The 3,813-nt window shown below is 34.7% G+C and overlaps 1 protein-coding gene across 1 annotated transcript; it reads left to right on the forward strand.

The window, feature by feature from the left end:
- Window positions 1-2,013: 2,013 nt before the first annotated feature.
- Window positions 2,014-2,940, forward strand: LOC108971878 (peptide deformylase, mitochondrial-like). Its single transcript, XM_018938203.1, has 2 exons — window positions 2,014-2,486; window positions 2,537-2,940. Exons 1-2 carry the CDS (start codon window positions 2,079-2,081, stop codon window positions 2,846-2,848), a joined length of 720 nt encoding a protein of 239 aa, XP_018793748.1. The 5' UTR covers window positions 2,014-2,078; the 3' UTR covers window positions 2,849-2,940.
- The last annotated feature ends 873 nt before the right edge of the window (window positions 2,941-3,813 follow it).

Below are 3,813 nucleotides of genomic sequence, written 5' to 3' on the forward strand. Positions count from 1 at the left end.
CCGAGTTGTTGACGAGTGCTCTCAGAGAGCAGGAGTGCAAGCCGAGTAGAAAATCGTTCGGCTGTCTGTTGTGATTGCAGCTTCTCGACGTCGAGCCTTCGGGCTGGCTTGACTGCAACAAGATAGTGGTCCGAGTCGGKKTTATTACCTCGGAGCACACACACATCGAAAACATTGTAGACCTGTCTTCCGTYTCYCACAACATGATCGATTGGTTGGTGGTTTTTCGATCCGGAGACAGCCAGGCGGCTTGATGTATCTTCTTATGCTGGAATCTAATACTACAGATAACCAACTTTCGGTCCCAGGCGAAGTCGATCAGCTTCAACCCATTTGGGGATACTTCCTCGTGGAGCCTGAATTTACCGACCGTAGTGCGAAAGATACCTTCTGTGCCCACCTTGGCGTTAAAGTCGCCAAGCACGATTTTGACATCGTGGCGGGACCAGCTCTCATAAGTGCGCTCCAAGCACTCATAAAAGGCATCTTTGGTCACCTCGCTTTCATGTGGATTGTGGCTAGACGTTCATTCACCGGAGTGAATGATAGTACTCGGCGACGGAGTCTCTCTGCCACCACGAATCCCACAAGAACTTGCGCTCCTTTATATGACCACTGTGGTACACGCCACAAGGGACTACTCGTCGGTGATGTCAGCCTTTATTTCGACGAGGACATCAACCAGCTGGGCTTTAGTAATCTTAGCTCTAATAAAAACAGGCGTCTATAAATTATATTCCAAATTAAAAGGAGTATAAACAAACTTTCCATGCTTATGGTTGTTTTCTTATTTAAATTTAATGATCACATAAGTAATATTAAATARTAATATTATGTAATAAAATACTTGATTTTTAAAGGAGTACTACGCAAAAATACTTCGGACACCTCGATATGTTTTTTTAATTTTATAATATTATCATAGAGTTTTACTTAAATATAAATCACATCTTTTACATTTACTTATATATAAGGAAAACGTRTTCACAATTCAATTAYRGCTTGAAAAATGATGGAATGTATTTTTTATTATAGTTAATATAGAAAAAGGGGTATTCTCTTGCTCTTGCAAAACCCTAGCACRGTGCACGAATTGCAAATTTTTCCACCTAATACAACGTCACAACAACRAAGACACACAGAAAAYATTTGCAATGGCTGTAAAATATGTCAGACMAAAACCCATGTTTACTTTCGTGCAATGACGAGTAAACAAATATTTGYAACCCTGTGCTAGCTGTCAGTTTAYTTAAATACATATTTTGACGTTAAATTGTTGAGGAAGGTAAATTTTAAATAGATTTTATAATTTCCATTTAGGTTATAAAGATTTGTTACAGTTTTTTTGTTAAGAATGWATACARAAGGTGCGACAATTCACAATAGCCATGCACAATAGTCATTTACAATAAAATGACCGAATCAGCCGYTCATATATCATTWGATTCTTCAATGGGTGCTCTCGTGGCTTGTATATTTCGGTATAGAATTTTTGCAATCTGCAATCTTGCAAGAGCAAGCGAATCCCCCTAATGAATCATGCGATAATACAAACAAAGAAGAATCGTTGAAAATCCTAYATATTTGGTGTTTAASATGTGGCAACGCACATTTTCCTCATAATTGTAAAAGATCTAACCTTTTCAATAATGAGTGTGGTAAGTGATTTTTAAATTAATAAATATAGCTAAAATATAACAARCTAAAAGTGWAATATRTRYMYMTWYWMWRTGTRKAGMGYRTATWTWWAWATAYAMARRGRSAMAWRTGWRAAAWWTTTKWRWWTTTWWWMKSSRMWATWTWWAAAAAAAARSKKTWRSCMMMWTWKTTTTTTCATATTCCKCCTGTGAAAATGCTCCCCTATCTGCACATACCCGATTTATTTCGTATTTTACACAAYCGCCAMAGTAATCGGAATCGTCCCATTTTTAGTACTAGACAGAATTTTCTCACATATTTGCATCTCTGTGGCAGCATTGTCCACAGCTGATGGATTGATAAGATTGACATGTTCATATAATAACGAACATACAGTTTTTGGAGAATCACCTGTAGATATTGTTTATTAGCYGTTAAAAATGCAATTGCAAATAGTACGGTTCGTAGCATGGAAGATAGCGAACCATGGAAAAAGATTTATAACTACAAGYAATAGGAAGGAAAAAACCTTTCGAAAACTTTACCAAGAGTTTTGGTCGCCCAAGTCTAAACATAACCCTCCTTATGAGCATTTYACACAAATTGGGGATCCAGTTTTACGCACTAAAGCTGCAGAAGTGCCTGGAGACCTTATTAACAGTAAAGAGGTAGAACATATTATTGAAAAAATGATCAAAGTATTACGAAAGTTCGATTGCGTTGGCGTTGCAGCACCACAAATTGGAGTTTCGCTTCGAATCATTGTGATGGAGTTTCGAGAGGGATTGATAGACGTATTGCCTAAACCTGTTTACGAAGCGAGAAAGATGTCTACACTACCACTAACAGTAATATGTGAAATAATTTTAAAACTTGCAATTAATGAATTATTTACCAGGTTGTAATAAATCCAACATTGACTGTAACTAACTACGAAAAGCATAAACATCCGGAAGGCTGTATGAGTGTTCGAGGTTATTCCGCAGAAGTGGAACGTTTTCATTCAGTTATGTTAAAAGGAAAAAATCTCGACGGCGTAGAAAACAAAGTTGAATTAAGTGGTTGGAACGCAAGAATAGCGCAACATGAAATGGACCACTTGGACGGAAAACTTTATATTGACCGCATGGATAGTTCAACTTTTATTTGTACATGTTGGGAGACAGTTAATGCTAAAAGTGGACGTGTTGAGATACCTTTTTATAAATAATGTATATAGCAAAGTTTGCCTCCTTTCTTAAATTCTTTGTCGGACTTTTTCGTTCGATATTGTCCTCAATTTTGTTTTTTTATGTTTAGTAAGAATAAGTAAACTAAATTATGTTATCTATTTATAATTATAGTTTTTTAATTTATTACGTTTAATGAGTAAAACACAAACTAGCTTTTCTGTACTTATACAAATTAAAAACGCAATTATTTATTTTCCAATTATTTATTTCGGATGTTAATAACTTCACGTTTACATTACATCTCGCGTAACTAAAACCTACACATATATTTCGCTGCTTTCCCATGTTGGAGCAGCAACAGCTTATTTGTGWCTGCCTTTACAAGAGGTAAATTGTCCTTCTTGCTATGCGATYTTATTCTTCAGGTGATCATGATGTGAGCAGCATTATGATTGCAGTTTTAACTTCTGAAAATACCGTAACAGTGTTCTATACATCACCTTCGAAATGTCACCCATCAAAAAGTTATGCGTTGCTGTGCGCTATTTTTGGTAATAGTAATGATAAAGAGTATTGATATGCAATAAACGTAGCAAACAGCCCAGCATGAACGTGCGTAGTGAATAACGCGTATTTTAATAAAAAAATAAAATAAAACATTTATTTCAATTATACTATAAATGGAATTAAATAAAAAAATAATTATAATTTTTTCATCACATGTCAGCCTTTTATATTTCGAGCTAATTTTGTAAAGCTAGAATAACAAAAAAGTAAAAATAAATACTGTTAGCAAGACAAATTTTAATCAAACTATAAAATATGTAAAATTGCAAATTCAAATTACTTATCCGTTGTGTACAGTACAACAACAAAGTAAAAATTTTTTGCACATATAATTGAGGTAATAGTGACGCGATTTTACAGTTCTGTTCCGATTTTGACAATTTTAAGCCATTTTATATAAGACTTTAAAGGTACTATGTGTGAACAGTCTTATCTC

Source organism: Bactrocera latifrons, unplaced genomic scaffold, assembly GCF_001853355.1.
Source record: "Bactrocera latifrons isolate USDA-ARS-PBARC rearing strain unplaced genomic scaffold, ASM185335v1 scaffold_362, whole genome shotgun sequence".
NCBI classification, from domain to species: Eukaryota; Metazoa; Arthropoda; class Insecta; order Diptera; family Tephritidae; genus Bactrocera; species Bactrocera latifrons.